The sequence below is a fragment of the Octodon degus genome, unplaced genomic scaffold, assembly GCF_000260255.1.
Source record: "Octodon degus isolate 3935 unplaced genomic scaffold, OctDeg1.0 scaffold00035, whole genome shotgun sequence".
Taxonomy (NCBI): Eukaryota; Metazoa; Chordata; class Mammalia; order Rodentia; family Octodontidae; genus Octodon; species Octodon degus.
This window is the reverse complement of record NW_004524611.1, coordinates 5,924,531-5,943,496: the sequence shown is the minus strand read 5'-3', so window position 1 is coordinate 5,943,496 and position 18,966 is coordinate 5,924,531. Positions and strand designations below refer to the sequence as shown.

The following is an 18,966-nucleotide window of genomic DNA, read 5'->3' as shown; positions in this document are numbered from 1 at the left end:
TTCCTTTACAACTTCAGTGTTCCTGATTCTATTTTGTGACTTGTTTTGGTGTTTTGTTTTGGTTTTGCCTCTGTCGTATCTGTAGTCATTCACCGAAACTGCTTAGTGATGGCACTATTGACGTTGTAGGTAATTCCAGCATCCTGCCACTGTGATGTTGCTGTCTAATCTTGTTCCACCTGAGATAGTCCGGTTCTCAGTACCAGTGGGGTTTTTTTTTTAAATTAAAACTGAAAGGAGCGTCAAGGCTGTGTTGTGGGGTATGATGGCAAGGCCTCGGGATCTGAGGTAAACTTTGTGTGACCTCCTCTGGGCCTCCCTGGTGGAAGAGGAGGGTGCCGCCCTGTTTGTGTAGCTGGGAGCTGTGGGGCCAGCTCCTCCGGTCTCAGGCTCCCTCTTAGGGCTTGCTGAAGACTTGGGGTGGAGCCCGGGACTGGGTGAAATTGCAGTTCTGGCTGCTGTACCACTGCACTCACCTAAAAGTTGCCTGTCTTACTCAGCTGTGCTTGGTGGAGAACAGCTTTTGTGGGATGTTTGTTATTTGCTCCTTTTCCTGCTCCAGGTCAGGGGTGCTAGAGCAGAGGTAGCCCCGGGATCTCCCTGGCTGTTCTGCCTTCTTTTCACCTTTCAGGGGCATCCATCGTGTTTGTTCTCTTTTTGTTTTCTCTTTATAGTAGTGGGATTGAACCCAGGGTTTTCACACTGAGCCACACACCCCCAGCCCATTTTTTATTTTGAGATTGTCTTGTTAAGTTGCCCAAGCCAGACTCGACCTTGTGATCCTCCCACCTCAAACTTGCAGAGTGCTGGAATTTCAGGTGCCCACCATGTATTTGCTTTCATGTGTCACCTCAGTTGTTGTTTGCACTTGTTGAGGGAACATGAAGAGCATGGTGTCCTCCACCTTCGTAGTGTGGGCCTCTTGGTGTTTAATGTCTGAGGCTGAGGGTGTTCGAGTGTAGGCTGTCAGTGGGTTGTGCATGCCGAGAGGGCACAGCACGCACATCCCTCATCTGGAGGGGGTGCATCTGACCCACTGATTTCACAGTCCAAATCATGTTCTTAAGAAAATGTGTGCTATTGGGTGCTCTGGCCCTGGGATCTGCTCCTGGCCTGAGTTTTCAGATAAGCTAGGGAAAATTTCCCAAAAATGACTTTTCTTTTCCTCCACAAACACTGAGGGCCTGTGTATATCCCTCTAACTGTGACTGCAGAGCCGCATGGCTGATAAAGAACCAGGGGACAGCTGGGTCACTGCTGCCCTCGCCACCTCCACGTGAAGAGGCCAAGTTGCTCTTGCTTTATTAAAGCAGAAAGGGCTTGAGAAAGTTGGATTCTAGGATTTTAAGATTTTAAAACTGCACTAATGTATTAGATACTCAAAGGTGGTAGCTCCCCAAATTAATCAGAATCACCTGAGACTCCGGGGTCACCTAAGACCACTTGAATCTGTCTGGAGCTGAAGCCTGGAAATGGCATTTTCACCGAGTGGAAGGTGAAGTTTGCCAAGTCCTGTGCTAATCCTGTAGCTGTGTGGGAGGTTGGGAGGCACAGCTTCTAGGCGGATGTGGAGACTGCAGGCTGCTTGTTTCCTGCTTCACTTGGTCCCTGGACCCCGAGGGAGAGAGGCTGTGTTGGTGACTCACACACTTTGCCTGCCCAGGTCTGTAGATCCTTTCAGAGTGGAAGCCAAACTGGAAAAAGAACCCATCTTCTCTTTACTAATGAGTTGGAAAGGGAGCCAACAGGCACACAGTTCTAGAAAGAGTCTGTCCTTGGGGGCTGCTCTTTATGTCTTTCGACTTAGACGGCTTTTTACAGAGGAGAGGAGGTGTCCTCTCCCGACCAAGCGGTGGGCCAGGTGCAGCCTGCTGGGCTCCCTGACCTGGGGTCTTCAGGAGTGGAGGCTATAACCCCAGGCCAGCTGTTCCCCTCCTCTGCTGCCTGTGTGGGCCCTGCACTGTGGCCGCGGCTGCTTCTCCCTCACGTTGTCCCCAGTGCTTGGTCAGTGCATACACATATGATTGTTACATAACTCATTGATCCGCTCTTCTCTATCCACTTCTCACTTCCTACTCTGCTTTCCTTCTTAACTCTTTATTTGCTGTGTGATTGACTTACAAAGTGCCTTCTCATGACCCCCTCTTCTCACCTCAAAATTGGTTTTTATCTTTGGGATCTTGAAATAAGTTGTCTGTAATTATAAATAATTGATGCATTAGACTAATACATGCATAATAGGAGCTTAATTCTGGTTTATTGACACCCAGTAATGGTCTCAGCTCCCATTTATTGATAAAATTTCAGGCTGTAAGATACTTTTGTATATGTCAGGGCTTTTTTATATCGTTTTTTTTCTTTCTGCTCCCCCGGGGCATCCCTTCCCCTCCCCGTAAACTGCGGTCCCTGGCTGGCTGTGCCCTCCCTCGCCATCCACCTGCAGGGTTCTATGGCCTCGATGAGTCGGATCTGGACAAGGTCTTCCACCTGCCCACCACCACCTTCATCGGGGGACAGGAGTCAGCGCTGCCTCTGCGAGAGATCATCCGTCGCTTAGAGGTAGGAACATGACCTGGCATCTAGACAAATCTAGTGGATTTAAAAGGCCAGGGGTGGCAGATAAGTATCTCCACAGGCTCAAGGCCAGCCTGCACTGCACAATGACCTGTCTGAAAATGTTTTTTTTTTAAAAAAAAAAAAAAAGTCAGACATAGTGTACATGTCTATAATCCCAACACTCAAGAGGCTGAGGCAGGATTGTTGCAAGTTTGAGACCAGCCTGGGGTACAGTGTGAGCTCAAGGCCAGCCTGAACTGCATAGCAGGACCCTGTCTCAGACAAAAATAGCACCTGCTTAGGCAGACGCAGGAGCCGGGAGTTCAATCCCCAGGCCTGCCGTTCCAGCTCCCACCCCCACCCCCACCCCACCCCCACCGGGGACACTGAGACAGCCATTGAGACTGGGCATGGTGGCCCGTGCCTGTAGTCCCAGACTTGGGAGGCTGTAAACAGAAGCATCACTAGGGGCCTGGGGAGATGGCTCAATGGAATAAGCATTTCCCTGGCAAGTGCATAGTCTGAGTTCAATCCCCCATTCTGCAAGAATCACTAGGAGGCTGCTTCAACAAAGCAGTCAGGCTCAGGTTGCTGTGGTTCGATCCCCACAACACAAGACAGCCAGTCATGCCTTGAAGGCATTTGGAGCAAAAAAAAGAATCACTAGGAGTCCGATCTATGCAGTAAGACCCTGTACACCCTGGGTACCCTGTCCTAAGTACAAAAGAAAAGGGAGGGAGGGGCCTGGCCCTAGCTCAGGCCTTTAAGTGGCTGCTTCCACAAAGCTGTCAGCCTCAGGTTGCTGGAGTTCGAACCTCACACCTCTCCCGCTGGCCAAAAGTGCCCTGAAGGCATTCGAGGAACAAAAAAAGAAAAGAAAAGAAAAGAAAAGGGAGGGAGATTTATCAGGAGCTTGCATAAGTAAGATGCCCTTAAGACTAGGTTTTGTTAATTGTCCTATATTTTTATTTTTATTTTTTTATCTTTTATTTTTTTGGCGGAACCAGGGATTAAACTCAGGCCCTTGCACTTGTCGGGGAAGCGCTTATTCCCCTGAGCCATCTCCCTGGCCCCAATTGTCCTATAGCCAAAGAAGAAAAACAATTCTGTGTTGTCAGATCCTAGGAGTTTATTTCAGATGCATGAGGCTCTCTGGAGAGACTAGTCCCCTCTACCCTAGGGGACAGGCCTGAAGTCATCTCCCCACATGGACAGGTGCTGAGGCAGCAGGCGCTAGTTCTTGTTCTTTCTGTCTCCCTTCATTTGTCTTACCCTTAGTTTTCTTGGTCTCTTGTTCCTGGACTTGGTGAGTACATGCCCCACTGGGAACTCCTCCCAGCGCGTTAGACTGCAGCCAAGTCTGGCATGCGTCAGGCTGCCTGTGTCCTGGCCTTCCACCTGGGCACATCGTCACGTCTACCTGGGAGAGGCTGGTAGCAGTGCTGTTTCATGGGGCAGGATGAGTTTGAGGAGGGCTTGGGCTCAGTGTTGGTTGTTGCTGTGACTCGGTGCTGCTGAACAAACAAACACTCATTTGGAGCCCATCAGTGGATTCGGTGACCCGACAAGCCCATGTTGCACACCACTGGGCAGGATGGTCCCCACGCTCCTGCCACAACTGGACATTAGTCAGCATGACTCCCCAGCACAGAATCCTCCCACCACCCCGTGGTTGGCCTCCGCTTTGGTGAATGTGTTGTGGTTTCATATGTTCTTGTGAGAGGTTGCATAGTTGGCCAAGAGTGGCCTGCAAGGTTGGGTGACAGATGAAGCACCTTCTGTGGTTTGTGACAAGCATCTCATGACCTTGCCAGCATCTCCACTTGGAGCTGCTTCATTCCTGTCCTTCCTCACTTGCAAGCTGTGCCAGCCTCAGGAGGGGGTGGCCAGGGTTCCTCTGAGTTCTTCCTGTCCCCTCTGCCCTACTGTCCCCACGCCAGCCATGCTCTCTGCACCTATGTTCACCCTGGGAGCTACAAGCCGCTGGGAACTGTGGGCCATTTGCACTATAGCTTTTTTATTATTGAAAAGAGAATGTGTTTGGTATAGTGATTCAAATAAGACAGGAACACAGGGAGGCCAGGGAGATGGCTCAGTAAAATAAGCTCTTCCCTGGCAAGCGCAGGGGTCTGAGTTCAATCCCCGGTTCTGGAAAAAAAAAAAAAAAAAAAGACAAGAACACGTATCTCACTTATTCATTCTAGGAAAACTTAAATTATTAAGGCTTTTTAAGTAGATCATGGAATGGTAAGTGGCTCACATCCTTTTTCTGCTGGCTGGTGCTGAGCCGAAGTTCTCCTCCCACCTAGACACCACAGGCTGTGTCCTGTGTAGCCTAGTCCTCCTCCAAGGGGCCCTGTCCCCAGGTGACTTGTCCACCCTTGTGTCACACCTACTTCCTGGTGTCTTTCCTGCTTACCTGGTACTGTCAGCATGACAGCCAGACACAAGATGGCTGCTCCAAGAGGCGCTCCCTTCCCTGGAGCCTGGACCCCAGATAAGCCTTGCCTTGCTCTTCTCCCAGCATCTTTCAGCACCTTCCTTCCCAGGAGCAAAATCAGGGTGGGAGTGCTGACAGCCTCCAGCCTGGGCCCGCCTTGTCCTAATCCCCTCACTCCTGCGTGTAAAGGGGCAGATAGCTCACAGCACCTCCACGGGCTGCCTTCCCCTCCGCCCACCCAGTACCTGGACCCAGTGCCTGCCACAGCTTGACATGCATACGCACACACACGCACACACACGCACGCACACAGCCCCCCACCACGGCCAGGGGCGGGGGGGTGTGTGATGCAGTCAGGCAGGACTGATGTGCTCCGTCCCATGACAAGGCACTCACCTTGTAGCTCTGGAGAAAAAGGAAGTACCACTTCTTGGCTCCTTATCTTTTTTCAGTAGAGGAGCCAAGAAACCACCCCCATGTTAATGACTAAGTGATGCTAAGAAACTGATTTTTTTTTTTTTTTTTTTTTTTAAGCCTAGCAGTTTCCTCTGAACTTAATTCTTCAGTAATAAAAGTCTTGTCACCTGCTGTTTTGAAAGGGAGAAAAGAGGTGCCCAAGCAGTACTCCAGGGCAGTTCTGCTGTCCGCTGGCATGGGCACAGCAGCAAGCAGAGGGCAGGCCCTCTTCTCTGGCACCCCTCACTGTAGCAGGTGGCAATCTGCTTGCTGCTCTCTGCTTACAGGGGCTCAGGAGAGGCGGGGGGCTTCTGTAGGAGCACTGGCCCTGGGCAGCCAAAATGCGTTTCCTCCCCCACCTGGCCTGCCCTTCCAGGAGCTTCTGCCCCTGCAGAGGGGTCGCACACTTCCGTGTGCAGACATGGTTTGGAGCACATCTGGTCTGTTCCAGACTGTTCCTTGTCATATACACAGTCACGTACTTGTGTAGCCGTGAAGGTGCTGAGAGGAGTCAGGCGTGAAAACACCAGCACGTGGGACTAGTCTCTGGCACAGGCACAGCCTGCCTGTTTAGGGCAGCCATGGTGTGTGCCTCCTCCCCCACAGTATCAAGCTGGCAGAGCTGGGTGTTTCCTGGCCTGATCAGCAGGCCTGCAAGGTTCTCGGTATGCAGTCACTGGGTGCCCAGGGAGCACCTCCTAACCAGGCCTCAGCCTGGCCCACACCACCTCTGCTTTCTCAGAGGCTCGCTGGGTGTGCTGGAGAAGGAAATTGCTCCCCCATAGCCAGCCTGTCCTCTTCAGCATTCTTTGCCAGTGGAAGGGGGATAGCTGGCTGCTGCCAGCTCATGGAGGTGCAGTTCATGCCGTCAATGACCCCCGTGTCCCCTTGTTTGTGGGGGACAGATAGCCTACTGCCAGCACATTGGAGTGGAGTTCATGTTCATCAATGACTTGGAGCAGTGCCAGTGGATCCGGCAGAAGTTCGAGACACCTGGGATCATGCAGTTCACCAATGAGGAGAAGCGGACCCTGCTGGCCAGGCTCGTGCGGTCCACCAGGTATGGGACTGGCTAGGGCCACAGAACTTAGGCTTCCAGGTGATCTCTGGCCATCAGTGGGGTGCAGGCTATAGAAAGATGGCCCCGTGAACAGAGGCAGCCGCCAAAGCACGCTCTTGGCCCTTAGCAAAGTCTGCCATTAAGACAGGGGACATTGCTCTTTAAGGTGCTTGAAACCCTTCCAGGTTTGAGGACTTCCTGCAGCGGAAGTGGTCCTCTGAGAAGCGCTTTGGTCTAGAAGGCTGTGAGGTGCTGATCCCTGCCCTCAAGACCATCATTGACAAGTCCAGTGAGAATGGGATCGACTACGTGATCATGGGCATGCCCCACAGGTGCGTGTGGTGTGCAGGCATCAGCTGTTGGGGGGCATCTTGCTTTTCAGGGTGGCCAGAGTCCCCCTTTCTCACGGCCAGAGCCACACATGGTTCAGACTGGTGTTGGCTTGATGCTAACTTGTACAAAGATTGAACCCTGCTTCCTTTGCCGGGTCTGACTCAGAGGCCAGGCTGCTCTGACGCTGGGGAGTTAGAGGGCCAGGATGGTGGTATGTGTATGTTTTCTACCCAGCAGTCTTGCACGGGTGTGTCCAGGGCCATGGTGCCCACCGTAGCTCTGGGGCTTAGCCGTTTCTGAGCTGCAAGCCCAGAGAAGCCATGTCCTTGGTGAGAGCAGGGTATGGAGCAGCTGTGCCCTGTGGATCCATTCTCCTCGCCCTGTGTCCCAGGGGACGACTCAATGTGCTAGCGAATGTCATCAGGAAGGAGCTGGAGCAGATTTTCTGTCAGTTCGACTCAAAGTTGGAGGCAGCAGATGAGGTGAGATGGGGCCCCTGTGTGGAGCTGTGTAGTGCAGGAGCCTCTTAGAACAGCTCATCTCCTCCTCCCACCAGTACCACATCCCTCCCTGGGGACCTCTCCTTGTGCTCTGGGCCGGCAACCTTGAGGAAGGAGGTGTAGGGAGTGTTTCCTGCCAGCGTCAGACTCGCTGTTTGTGCCATAGGGCTCCGGAGACATGAAGTACCACCTGGGCATGTATCACCGCAGGATCAACCGAGTGACCGACAGGAACATCACCCTGTCCTTGGTGGCAAACCCATCCCACTTGGAGGCTGCTGACCCTGTGGTAATGGGCAAGACCAAAGCTGAGCAGTTCTACTGTGGGGACACTGAGGGCAAGAAGGTGAGGCCCCAGAAAGGCCTGCAACCCCCTGCTCCACCATGCCCCCTGCTTGCAGCCCTGGGCACATCTCGGACATCATGGTTGTGGGTTTCAAAGCTGGGTAGGCCTGCTCAGTTGATGGCACACGACTGTAATCCCAGCACTCTGGAAGTTCGAGGAAGAGGGATCACAAATTCAAGCCTACCCTAGGCAAATGAGTAACTTAGTAAGACCTTATCTCAAAATATATGCACAGAGTATATATATTTTAAACCAACTCTGAAAGGGTAGCAGGGTTAAAGCAGTGCCATCCAGACATGCAACTCCTGAGCTGAAATCACTAGAACAGGAATGGGAACTGGTTCCGGTTTCCGCGTCCGTCAGCCATTCATTACCCTTGATGACTGCAGAGGCTCTCGCTGATGAGCAGGAGTCTGCTGGGAGATGGTGTGAGTGAGCCTGGAGGAGAAAAGTGGGACGGAGACATCAGAAGAGATGCTGCTGGGTTGGGGCAGGAGCCCACTCGGAGGTGGACACAGGCCCAAGAGTGGCTGGAATCCTACCACGGCATTCTTAGGTGTGACAGGGAATGCTGAGTAATGATGGCTTGCCTGTGCATATGTAGAAACTCAGCAGATCAAAACCATCTGCCCTTACTTTACCTCCATTAGGATTCTGTTCATAACGGAGTCTGCCGTTTTTATTAATGATGACCTAACCCACTCAGCACTCAAGAAGCTGATAGAAAGTTCACAGAGAGTTCACGGGCAGCCTAGGCTCCATAGGGAGTTCAAGGCCTGCCTCAGCTATGTAGTGAAACCCTGTCTAAAAAGAACAAAAAAACCTTTATGATGACTTAAAAACCAAATAATCAAAAAATGAAGTATTTATAATACCTGTGGGGAACACATTGGTTTATGAGCTGGGTCCCACTAGCCTGTTCCTGAGGGAACATTTCTGTTTGGAGAAAGAATAGCACAGTATAAGGTGCTGGGAACAGTGTGAAGACTTCAGAGGAAACATCCCCAGGCTTGGACTGCAGGGCGGGCACACCTCTTAACACAGCAGGCCATTGTTCATTTAAATTGGAGAGAGGCCAGGCTTCAGGTGGGTGGAGAAGGAAGGCCCTTCGCAAACCCCTCTGGAGGCCTTGAAGGGAGGAGGGCAGGTCTTTGGTGGACTGGAACCAATGCTTAGCTTGAGAGGCTCTGTGGTTTAAAATACTGTAGATCCACTTGGTGCGTGGTGGCATAGCTGGAGGCGACGGGGTAGGCGGAGGTGTCTTTGGCAGCCAGAAGAAGTGGTTCCTCGTTGAGGATACTTGCTGTCATAGGAATGGAGTTTACTCCATGGCCTCAGGCTCAGCCTGAGTGGCACACAGAAACTCCAAGTAGTCCCAGAGGCCTCAGTTGTGTTGGGCAACCTCCGGCCCTGTGTCTGCTGGGGGCGAGGGGGCACTGAGTGAGGAGACCACACGGGCACCCAGGGCCCCTGACATTTCCCTTACCTTGCAAATGTGCTTGCTGAGGCATTGGGGCCAAGCTGTAGAACTAGATTCAGAAAGCTTTGAGTGACTTCTGCATTCATAAATAAGGAGAAAAGCCCACTTGACCAGTCCTTGCTTACAACATTGGGAATGCCCTGAAGAGTAGTGCACTAATAGAGGTGGTGGAGGATATTAAACATTTGTTCATTCATTTATTTATTTGGTACAGGGTCTCACTATGCAACTTGGACTCGTAGTGATCCTCCTGTCTCAGCCTCCCCAGCGCTGGGATTACAGGTGTGCCCCACCGTGCCCAGTTTCAGGGCTGGCACAGTGTGCCTGGGGTTCTAGGGCCAGCATGGCATGTGGTACTGGGGATCAAACTTGGGTCCTTGTACTTGCCAGGCAGGTGCTTAGACTGCTGAGCTATCTCCCCAGCCCTCAGAGGATATTTAAAACCACCCCATGTCCACATAAGCCAGTTCTTTTGTAAGCTGCTAGGTCAGGAAGGACCACTAGCCACTGTTGGGTCACAGATGTGCATGCAGAGTCTGAGCCTCCAGCCCTGTGTGGTAGGGAGTGGCCCTGCAGGTCTTGAGCTGCCTGTTTTCTCTGCTGCTTCCCGTTCCCTCAGGAATTACTTCTGCTAACCCTAGCACCCAGGAAGCTGGTGTGCATGTTACTTAACCTTAGTGTTCATGGAAAGTTATGCACTAGTTCACAGAGCCTTGTGTGTGGGAAAGTCAGATTAGACTCATGTAAGGGACCCTGGGGACGTGTGTGCACAGGAGCAATTGCGCAGTGTAGCAGCCAACTGTGCACTAGCGAGCCTGGCTTCCAGACCAGGGAGAAGCCACGCGGGCCAACTGGCAGCCACCCACGCACCCACGGCAGTGCACTGTGATGTCAGAGAGCCTGGCCCCAGGTGCCCTGGCCGCAGAAGAGACTAAGAGAAGTCTGTGCAGGAAGAAAGCTCTGTGGGGAGCTAGAGCAAGTGGAATGGCAGTGACTCGATGCCAGCAGCTCACTCGCAACGAGAGAACAGTCTGGGCATTGTGGCAGAGCTGCACAGCCCTCCGGGGGCCCCTGAGCAAGCTGGACACTGTGTGCATTGTCCGGCTACCTTCCAAGTGTCCTTCACAGCTGAGAGGGAGGACACGTGCCATTTTGTATTTAAAAATCGTTGATTTTGTCCCTGAAGGGCGAGTGCTAGGCCTTCCCTTGCATGCAAGAAGCCTTGGCACAGGACTGGGGGCCAGGCTGACCATGGAAACTCAGGAGGTACAGGTCCAAAGCTCCATAAGCAGCACAGCATGAGGGGTTGTGTCACAAGTCACATGTCACCTTGCTGGCCAAATTCCCATAGACTTTTTTTTTTTTCTGGTGGCAGAACCGGGGATTGAACTCAGTCCCTTGAGCTTGCCAGGGAAGTGCTTATTCACTGAGCCATCTCCCTGGCCCACCCATAGTCTCTTCAGTGAAAACTTTTTTTTTTTTTTTTTTTTTTTGTGAAACCAGGGATTGAGCTCAGGCCCTTGCACTTGGCCAGGCAAGCGCTAATTCTACTGGCCATCTCCCTGGCCCTGAAAGCACTCTTGAAATGAGTCAGGTTTAGATCAGAGGACTTTGAAGAAAGCAGGTGACCCCTTCTTGTGTGTGGGCCTTGAAAGCTCAGCTCAGAGCCTGTAAAGAGGACCGAGGTCCCCAGGGAAGGAGTTTGCCCTGAGACAGCTGCCAGGCAGCCTCCACTCCCCTGTCTCCACAGCCTGCCCAGGCCCTCCTGAGCTTGAACATCCTGTGGTTTGAGTGTATTGCCCAGTCCTGCCCTCTGGAGAGGCCTGGCTGGAGCAGACTGGGAGAGGCAGGGGCTGGGAAAGCGCAGAGCACTTGGGTGAGTGCTGCAGGCCGCCAGGGTAAAGTGCCCAGCCACTGGAGGAAGGGTTGTCAGGTGGGAGGAGACAACTGAGCAAAAGCATTGGATTGGAAATTAGGAGGGTTAACTGAACTCAGGTTTATTTTACAGATACAGAAATAAACTGTGTGCACCCAGCTTTTCTAGCTCACAGGCAGGTGACCCAGTATAGAGCAATAGGTCCTAAAGTCCCCTCCCCTTAGAGGAGCTGGGCCAGAACAGAGGGAGGTGCCCAGGAGGACATTTGCCCAGAGCAAGCAGCTGCTGTTGCATGCTAGCTGTCAAGTCACTTAGGAACCCGAGTGCAGATTAACACAAATGAGTGGTACAGATAGGAAGGGAACACTGTTCCTTGTAGTCTCCCAGCTCCTAAGCATAGGCATAATGGAAATCAACCACTGCCTTCTGTCCTTGCCGAAGGAGCAGGCTCAGGTGCATGGTTAAGGGACAGATTAGGGAGGAACAAGTTTCTCATAAAATACGCCAGGAAGGGGCCAGGGATGCAGCTCAGCAGCACAGCAAGTACAAGGTCCTGAGTTTGATTCCTGGTTTAAAAAAAAAACTGCCAAGACAGTAGTGTTTGGGGAGCGTTGTGGACAGTAGCCTGCCAGGGGACCAGTCAGCCCACCAGATGGGGGCCTGGAGCGCGTGTGATGTTTTGGGTGCGAAGAGGCTGCAATGGGAGCTGTTGGTGGCAGGATGGTGGGGGTCAAGCAGATCCACCAAGATCTTAGCAGCTCAGGCTAGAGGGGGGTTGGGGTCTTTTGTACTCTCCTACCTTCTAAATTCTAAATTATTTCAAAATGAGGGCTGGCCAGGTAGCTCAGTGGACTAAAGCACCTGCTTAGACAGAGCTCAGGGAGACTACAGGGACTGGGTTCAATCCCTGGCATGGTGTGCCAGCCCTGCCCCCAGGTACGCTGAAACAGCGATTGAGACTAGGCGTAGAGGCACGCGCCTGTAGTCCCAGCACTTGGGAGGCTAAAAACAGAATCACTACAGGTCTGATCTATGTAGTGAGACCCTGTACTAAATACATTTTAAAAAATATTTTTAATTTAAAGAATAAATTATCTCAAAATGTTATTTTTGAAAAACTACAACCCATTCCCTCCTCTGACCTTATGAACTTGGGAGCCAGATGTTTTCAACCTGGGGCCTCCTTTGCAGGTAATGTCCATCCTTCTGCACGGAGATGCTGCCTTCGCTGGGCAGGGCATTGTTTACGAGACCTTCCACCTGAGTGACCTGCCATCCTACACAACCCATGGCACTGTGCATGTTGTGGTCAACAACCAGGTAATTCCCAAGGTCCTCTCAATCACTGTTTCCTGATTTTTTTTTTTTTTTTTAAATCCATTGCTTTATTTATTTATTTGGGGGGGGCAGCTCAGCCCATCAGGGGGCGGGGCTGGCTGGCATGTGGTGCTGGGGGATTGAACCCTGGTCTCTGTGCTTTGTTAAGCTTGTTGTAAGTAGGTGCTTTAGACCACTGAGCCATCTCACCAGCCCTGTTTCCTAATTATTAAAAGGTGTTTTGTTTTGTTTTGTTTTGTTTTGTTTTGTTTTGTTTTTCTAGTACCGGGGATTGAATGCAGAACCTTACACTTGCCAGGCAGGTGTTTATGCCTCTGGGCCATCTCCCCAGCCCTAAAAGGTGTCTTTTGTTAAAAATTTGGACCAAAAAAAAGGGGGGGGCGGGGAGATGGCTCAGTAGAATAAGTGCTTCCCTGGCAAGCTCAAGGGCCTGAGTTCAATCCCCGGTTCCACTAAAAAAAAAAAAAAATTGGACAACAGGGCCAGGGAGATAGCTCAGTGGCGAGTGCCTGCCTGGCAAACCTGAGGCTGTGAGTTCATTGCCCAGTACCACACAAAAAAAGGAAATTTTACTTATATTATTTTAAAAAGCCATTATTTAAGATTGGGACCCCAGCAGTTATTTTTCACTCTATTTAATGATGTGGGCTGGGGAGGCTGAAAACAAGAGGATCACTAAGAGTTCAAGCTCTGCATAGTGAGACCCTGCACAAAATACAAAAAAAAAAAAAAGCCAAAAACCTAGCATGGGGTCCTGGGAGCATAGCTCGGGTAGAGCACATGCCTAGCATGTTGCATCCCCAAGACAGAGAGGAAAGGAGGGAACACCACATAGACCATTGATGGTACTGAGGCGACTGGATGGTGGGCCGTGAGCAGCTGGTTCTCAGAGAACTGGAGCTGAGTGGAGACAAGCTTGGTCAAGTAGCCACCTGTTCAGGTGCAGGGACTGAGGCCAGGATGGGGCTTCGTGTCTGCAGAGGCCTGGACAGGCAAGGGTGGCTAGCGTGGGGGAGAGCTGCAGTCGGTGGGTCCCACGGAGGGCACTTTCCAGTTGAGACCGGAGGCACCAGAGGGACTGAGGAAGGGAGCAGGTGCCAGGTCAGCGTGAAGACAGTTTGTTTCCAAGTGTGGAAATGAGTAGAAGAGCACTGAGGAAGAGGTGGGATCCCAGTGAGTAGTGAGAGAGGGAAAATCTTCAAATCATGTAAGCATATGTGGCATCCTGTAGTAAACACCAAAGGACTTAGAGTTTTGTTTTTGTTTTTGGCAGAACTGGGGATTAAACTCACGCCCCTGATCTCCCGGCCCCAGGACTTAGAGTTTAAAAGGTGTGATATCGCTGGGCATGGTGACACTTGCCTATAATCCCAGCTCCTCAGAAGGCTGAGGCAGGATGACCAGGGCTGTGCAGTAAGCCTTGAAAATAGGAAACGCAGTCAGGTGCAGGATACCGCGGTTCGATCCCCAGCTCCCCCTGCTTTATCAGACCTGCCTTTCAGACAGCCTGACAAAAAAAAAAAAAAAAAAAAAAATCCTCAAATAATAGGAAATAATAGGAAAGTCTGAGCTAGGCATGGTGGCACACACCTGTAACCCTAGCACTTAGGAGGCTGAGGCAAGAGGATCACCATGAGTTTGAGGCCATCCTGGACAACATAAGCAAGCTCAGGGCTAGTCTGAACTACACAGCAAGACCCTGTCTTTTAAAAGACACTGAATCGGGCGGGAGAGATGGCTCAGTAGAATAAATGCTTCCCTGGCAAGCACAAGGACCTGAGTTCAATCCCCAGTTCCATCAAAAAAATAAATAAATAAAAAACACTGAATCAAAGGGGAAGAACATTAATGGGTAAAATACCATCTGTTAAAAAGCCACCAGTGGGGCCGGGGAGATGGCTCAGTAGAATAAGCGCTTCCCTGGCAAGCGCAAGGTCCTGAGTTCAATCCCCGGTTCTGCAAAAAAAAAAAAGCCACCAGTTACTAAGCTACAATCAGAACGGTAAATCAGGGACTTCATATTGGTTAATTTAATTCCTGAGTTGGTTACCCCTACAGAGGGTAACATTGTTGTCAGTTTACAGAACAGAAAATGAAGGAGCAAGGGCCAGTGGTATAGGTCAGGAGACGAAGCGCTTGCTTAGGTAAGCACAGGGGCCGGGGTTTGATCTCTGGCACCACGTGCCGTGTCGGCCCTGCCCCTGGGTATGCAGAGCTGCAATGGAGTCTGGGCGTGGTGGCACACGTCTATAATCCCAGCACTAGAGAGGCAGAAATCAGGAGGATCACTATAAATCCAAGCTGTGTAGTGAGACCCTGCACACACACAAAAAAAGAAAATGAAGGAGCAGAGACCCAGTGGCTCACCTTCCTGGGCCAGGGCATAGTATCCCTTCCCTCAGGGCCTAATGTGAGGACCATGTTGGAGATCACCAAGAAGAGCAAGGCCTAAAAGCAGCAAAACACACTACTGAGCTTTGTTTTCCTTCAATTTTTCTCGTGGCAAGATCCAGATACTATGGGGCTGAGGACACAGCTCAGCGGTAGGGCACTTGCCCGGCATATGTGAGGCTTGGGCTCCGTCCCAGCACCTTCCCAAAAGTGCACATACAGTAGACATCCTAACCTTGCTTAGTGAGATGGTGTCTCGCTAATTCTCTGCTGTGCTGTACAGTACCTTTGTATGGTTCTGTTTTCATTTCTAAGCTGCTCAGTTGGTTCTGTGTCTCCAGTTTCTTGGTGAGATTTTTGTCTTTATCCAGGTAGGGGAAGAACTGCTCCCTGGTGGCCTCAGCCTGCTGGGCAGTTGTCCAAGTCCAAACTCCTCAGACACCACCTCAGACCACCAAAGGGTCACAGGGTCTAAGGACCTAATTGTCATCAGTCTGGGCCCAAGGAGGCCTTTGCTCTAAGATGAGGCTAGGCCAGGTTTTTGTGCTGCACAGTTGGAACTGAGCAGTTGCTTTCGTCTGGTTGCCTTTTCCCTAGTCCATCCTGTGACCTGTTGGTGGGCCCGTGTTGCTTGTTCCTCTACTGTTCTGCTCCTCAGTGGGCTGGATGCACAAGGAAGAGAGCATTCTGGGAACTGAGACCCTTAGCTAATTGCCTTCTCCTGGGTGTGGTTTGACCTTTGAGTGCCTTCCAAGAGGGCTGAGAAGAGCACAGCTCCACCATCTGTGGCAGCATAAAGCCCTGTGGGGGCTTTTTTTAACCACAAGTTCAGTTTCTTTATTACCCACAGGACTATTTCAGGTTATTGGTATGTTCTTGAGTGAGCTCTGGTAACTTCTGTTTTTTTGGAAATCTGAAGTCCGTTTTCTTTGGTTGTAGGATTTATGGGCATAAAGTCTGTGACAGCCCCTTGTTGGGGTGTGTGGGATCTGTAGAGTACCCCTCCTCTCGTTCCTGGCTGGGTGCGTTGGCATCTCCGTCTTCCCGGTCAGTGTGGCTGTAGCTGGTCTTCTTTCTCCCTGGGAGCAGCTTGGTCTCACTGCACTTCCTGTTTCCTACTTCTTTGATTTCATTTTTCTTGCTTTGGGTTTAGTCTTCTTTCTCGCTTTATACATCATGGATTGGAGCCCCTCCTTCTCTGCAATATAAATAGAACATTTAACGGTTTTTTAAAATTAATTTTATTGAGAAAGAAATAGCATTGAGACATTTTCAAAACAGGTTAGTACTCTCTCTCTCTCTCAAATAAATAAAAATTAAAAAAAAAAAAAGGGGGCTGGAGAGATGGCTCAGTGGTCTAAAGCACCTACTTGGAACAAGCTTAGGCAAGGCATCAGGGACTGTGGTTCAATCCCCCAGCACCACATGCCAGCCAGCCCCGCCCCTTGGTGGGCTGAGCTGGCCACACACTCTCTCTCTCTCTCTCTCTCTCTCTCTCTCTCTCTCTCTCTCTCTCAAATAAATAAAAATTTAAAAAAACAGGTTACTAGGACAGTTATAATAATTAATACATTGCATATTGTTGTCTTCGTAGTAGAGAACATTTAAAGTTTTTTTGAAAAATACCATACAAATAAAGGGCAGGACTTTGGATTTGTTCAACTTTGCTTAAAGACAAGCATTTCATTTGAACTTCAATGAGGCTACATCTCAGGATGCTGCAGTGTCCAGAAACGATGTAAGAAGAGACGCAGGAGCTGGGTGGGCACGGTGCCAGAGAGCTGCTTTCAGGTGCCCGTGATACGTCGAAGACCTGAGGAGAGGGTCAGGCCCAGCGCGCGGCTGTTAGGGGAAGCAGATTTCAGTGGAATGAGAGGCAGACCCACAGTGGGAGTGCCAGAGCTCCTCCTGCTCCCCAGGCGTCTTGGAAAACTAGTGAATGGGCCATCGTGAGGTGGGGATGCTTTCAGGGCCCTGGCCTGGCACTTCCACTGAGTATCCATCGCCTAACATTCCCACAGGTATACTGAGGGGCTGCTAAGTACCTGCACGTGTGGGGTGCCCCTCCATCGTGCCTGTGTGGTTCCTGACACGGGGGCGGCTCGCATGAGGCTCCAGTAATCCCTGGGGTGAAGGCGGACTCGGCTGCCGCCGCCACCCCAAGGACTACGACCCTGTGTACCTGAGGCAGTCCAGGCTCCTTGGAGGGCCACACTCCATTTCATAGTGTGCTCGTCAGCGTGTGACTATTTCTGGACTTGTCTTTTGCCAGTGTGAGAAGGAAGGTGATTTGCAAGCATTTTGAGATACAGAATTCTTAGAACCTCTCCAAAGAGCAGTTTTGTTAATATTTTTTTCTTTCTTTTCCCTGGTAGTACTGGGGATGGAACTCAGGGCCTCAGACAGACTAGGACAGTGCTCTCGGCTGAGCTCCACCCACCCCAGCCTGTTAGTATCGTCTCCCCGCCTGACTTTCTGCGAAGGAGGTGGTGCAGGAGCAGGACGACTGACGGTCGGAAGCTGCTTTGCAGAGGCTCTTCTCTCAAGGCAAACCTAGCAATTTTCCTTGGAGAAATCTTGTCTAAAAACCCATCAGACACAGGGGTTTTTTTGTTTGTTTGGTTTTCAGTACTGGGGATCAAACTCAGGACCTTATACTTGCCAGGCAGGCACTTATGCCACTGAGCTGTTTCCCCAGCCCCAGATTCTCAGTATTCTTGCATAAAGTTAGAGAAAGTTTTGGAATGGAATATTACATAACCATTAAAATGTTTACTGTCCTGGAGAAGTAGTCACAATATAGTAAATAGGAAATTTAGGCTGTTACTAGAAGTCTTAGTAGAAAACCACTCTCGAGCATTTTGATGATAATTGGAAAGAATTGTGTCGCTCCTGTTTTCCCTTCCTAGGAAAAACTGCACCTAAACCCAGTGCTTGCAGGCAAAAACTTGTACTACATGTTTTTGTATTAACCGCAAATTGGAAATGAGCTAGATGTCTACCAGCAGATCTGGTCAGTGCATGAGGTGCGTACTGGTAGCGTGACTCAAGCTGTACTAAGGGGAGCAGAGCTGTGTTTCAGTGTGCACGCCTTCTAATAGGGATGTTGAACAAAAACCAGTGGCAGAAGATTTGCAGTGTGTAGAGGGTAACGCAAGGCACACGGCGTGTGCTTTAAAACAGAGATATTCTAGATAAGGCAGTGCCCGGTGGCAGTATCATCCAGTGAGCACGGGCCGTTGGTGGTGTGTGGGCTGCGGCCGGAGAACGGTGTTAGTGGATGTTAAGCGCTGCGGGCCGAGCTGCACTGTAGGAGGCAGGGAGAGGGGGCCGGGCCTGAACAGTGCCTGTGATGACCGTGGTGTGGCAAAGCAAGGGCAGACAGGCCCTCTGGGAAGGTGGGCAGAGACAGGGAGCCTTCTCAGCCTCTCCCAGTTTCACATGTAAAGTCGGGACAAAATTTAAAAGGCAACTATAAAAAGCCCAAGAAGATACAGTTTGTAGACACAGGAAAAACAAGTAGCAAGACTGAAATGTCCTGTGATTTTTTTTTTAAGGGAAGAAGACCCTGGCCCAGGCTCCAGTAAAAATGTATAACAAGAGCCAGGCATTGGGGCTGGGGAGATAGCTCAGTGGAATAAGCGCTTCCCTGGCAAGTGCAAGGGACTGAGTTCAATCCCTGGTTCCTCAAAAAAAAAAAAAAAAAAGCCAGGCAGGGTGGTGCACGCCTGTAATCCCAGCATTTAGGAAAGGGGGGAGGTCACAACGAGATCAAGCCCAGAACATTGGTTAGTGTGAGCCCTTATCTTAAGAAAGCAAAAAAAGAAAAAAAGTAACAAGGCCCAGAAGCCTGTGTAGGTTAACTGTTCAGATTTCCTCGTGTTAGGTGATGGGAATGTGGTTATTAATGTTATCAACTTTATATTTGAAATAGTTTATAAAAGTTTTAATAGATGGGCAAGGGGACACATGCCTGTAGCCTAGGGAGCTTAATGAGACCTTGTCTTAAAATTCAAAGGGGGGCAGGGGAGATGGTTCAGTGGCATAAGCGCCTGCCAGGCGAGCACAGGGTCCTGAGTTTGAGCCCAGGTACCCCCCCAAAAAATGTAAATTTTTTTTTTTTTTCAGTAAAATTAAAAGGGAATGGGGAACTGAAGGTGCAGCTCAGTGTGAAGGCCTTGAGTTTAATC

The 18,966-nt window shown here is 50.6% G+C and overlaps 1 protein-coding gene across 3 annotated transcripts in view; it reads left to right on the top strand.

Annotated features, from left to right (window-relative positions):
* Ogdh (oxoglutarate dehydrogenase) overlaps positions 1–18,966 on the top strand; it is a 73,187-nt gene that overhangs the window by 44,158 nt on the left and 10,063 nt on the right. For all 3 annotated transcript variants that reach the window (XM_004630367.2, XM_023714478.1, XM_023714477.1), the window contains exons 5-10: positions 2,444–2,559; positions 6,358–6,512; positions 6,698–6,844; positions 7,237–7,327; positions 7,512–7,691; positions 12,239–12,367. In XM_004630367.2, coding sequence (XP_004630424.1) covers positions 2,444–2,559; positions 6,358–6,512; positions 6,698–6,844; positions 7,237–7,327; positions 7,512–7,691; positions 12,239–12,367 — 818 coding nt within the window. The remainder of the gene's footprint in view (positions 1–2,443; positions 2,560–6,357; positions 6,513–6,697; positions 6,845–7,236; positions 7,328–7,511; positions 7,692–12,238; positions 12,368–18,966) is intronic.